At 24.0% G+C, this 2123-nt stretch overlaps 1 protein-coding gene across 1 annotated transcript in view; it reads right to left on the reverse strand.

Annotated features, from left to right (window-relative positions):
- Phum_PHUM255550 (uncharacterized protein) overlaps positions 1-534 on the reverse strand; it is a gene marked incomplete at both ends in the record, with an annotated part of 25600 nt that extends 25066 nt beyond the window's left edge. Inside the window, one exon of the mRNA XM_002426429.1 lies at positions 419-534. Within this exon, the coding sequence (XP_002426474.1) occupies positions 419-534 (116 nt within the window). The remainder of the gene's footprint in view (positions 1-418) is intronic.
- Between the last annotated feature and the right edge of the window lie 1589 nt (positions 535-2123).

Below are 2123 nucleotides of genomic sequence, written 5' to 3' on the forward strand. Positions count from 1 at the left end.
TATAAATTCAATTCGATAAGATAAAAAAAAAAAAAAGAAAATAAATGTCGTGGAAATAGAAAAAAAAAGGAGAGAGGGGGATAAAACATATTCGTGTAATCGTTAAAAGAAAATAGATATTCGACTTAGTCAAATATCTTCGGGCAAAGTTTTAACCTTTTTTTTTTCTCCTTATCATCAATTCGTTTTTTTTTTTTTTTTTTATCTTTAATCGTTTTCACATTTTTTTTGCTCCCCCCTTTCCTTCCACTTTTTCAACTCGTTCTCGCCACGTTTTTTTTTTTTTTAGGGGGTTGGGTTTGGGAAATTTACGAACAAAATTTTAAAATTTATTTTTTTGTTTACGAAAAGTTTAAAAAACAAACAAATTTAAAAAAAAAAAAAAAACTTACCTCGAATTCGGGGAAATATTACATACCCCCAAAAAAAAAATAAATAAATTGACGTGTAATTAGGCGATATAAAAGGATATGGATTTGTTATCATTGCCAAACACCAATTCCTAGGTCTCGTTTTTTGATCCAGGTATTTCATAGCAAATGGTATAAAACCTGGATACGGCAGATCTTCTTCTTCTTCATCTTCTAAAAAAAAAAAAAATTATTATTATTATTATTATTATTATTATTTTAAAGTGGTTTTAGACTAACTAAAAAAACAAAATAATTTTTTTTTTTTTTATAACGAATCGGAAAAATGACAAGAAAAGAATTTTTAATTTAATGTTAATTAAATTTTAAAAAAATTTACCTCTTCGAAATATCGATTTTTTTTTTAGTTTTCTAATTCCACGAACAAAATAAGTAAAAAGCCAAAACCTTAAGAATAATTTTTAAAAAAAAAAAAAAAAAAAAACTTTTTAATTAGTGCCGCCATTTTTAAATTTATTTAATTATTCAATACTTTTTAATCATGTCGGCATTTTACGTTTTCTTAATAATTTAATTTTATTCTTACATGTATTGATAAAATATCGATTAAGTTAATAAATATAAGAAAATTATCGATCGATTATCGATTATCGACTTTTTTTTTTGGATAAAATTAAATTTTTTTTTTTTTTTTAAATTCGTGTTTGAAACTTTTTTTTAAAAACGAATCGTTTGTTTGCAAAAAAAAATAAAATAAATTTTTAATTAAATTTAATTAAAAACTAAAAAAATTTATCAATTAAAAACATCGTTAGCGTGCTTGTTTGTTTGTTTGTTTGTTTGTTTGTTAACCTCTAGAAAAAAAAAATAAATAAAAATAAATAAAATTCCAAATCGTTTTCCTCGACATTTTTTATTTTATTTTATTTTATTTTTTTGTTCAATCATTTTATTTTAATTAGTGACAATAATAAATCTACGTCACGTTTGTAACAAACAACAACAACAACAACTACAACCACAACCATTTATTTTTTTTTTTGACGTAATTTTTATTTGGATAAAATAATTTAGAAAAAAAAATTACCTTCGTTGTTTTCAACTTCGTCATCATCTTCGTCGTCATCGTCATCATCATCTTCGTCATCATCATCATCATCATCATTGTCATCATCTTCTAAATCCGACAGTGCAGCCACTTCACTATCCGAATTTTGTATATTATCCGCGTTTGTTGGCATTCGGTGTCCTCCGGTGACACCATCGTTCGATTGATGTTGGTAACTAAAAGACATTTCAACGCGGTGATCGCACTATATTATCACTACTAACACATACATTTTTACCAACTCCGACACTATTATTATTATTACTTTTTTCCATATCAAATTATCATTATCGTTTGTATTGATAAGAATCAATAATAATAATAATAATATATTTTATTCTGTGAGTTTCATTCTGGAAATAATAAAAATAAAAAAAATAATAATAAGGAAAAGTCTTACAAATTTTTTTTTATTTTTATTTTCGATAATTATTATTATTAATAATAAAATATATCTTCTGCTTGAAACGTAGAGAGAGAGAGAGAAAGAGAGAGATTAATAATAATAATGATAATAATAATGATGATGGAATACAACAATTAATAACGATAACGAAATGTGTATTAATTATTAAAAAAATGAGAGAGAGAGAGAAAGAGAAGGAAGAAAAAAAGTAAGGGGAAGGGGAAAAAAATCAAAAAAA

The sequence above is a fragment of the Pediculus humanus genome, genomic scaffold (genome assembly GCF_000006295.1).
Source record: "Pediculus humanus corporis 1103172107630 genomic scaffold, whole genome shotgun sequence".
Lineage (NCBI taxonomy): Eukaryota > Metazoa > Arthropoda > Insecta > Psocodea > Pediculidae > Pediculus > Pediculus humanus.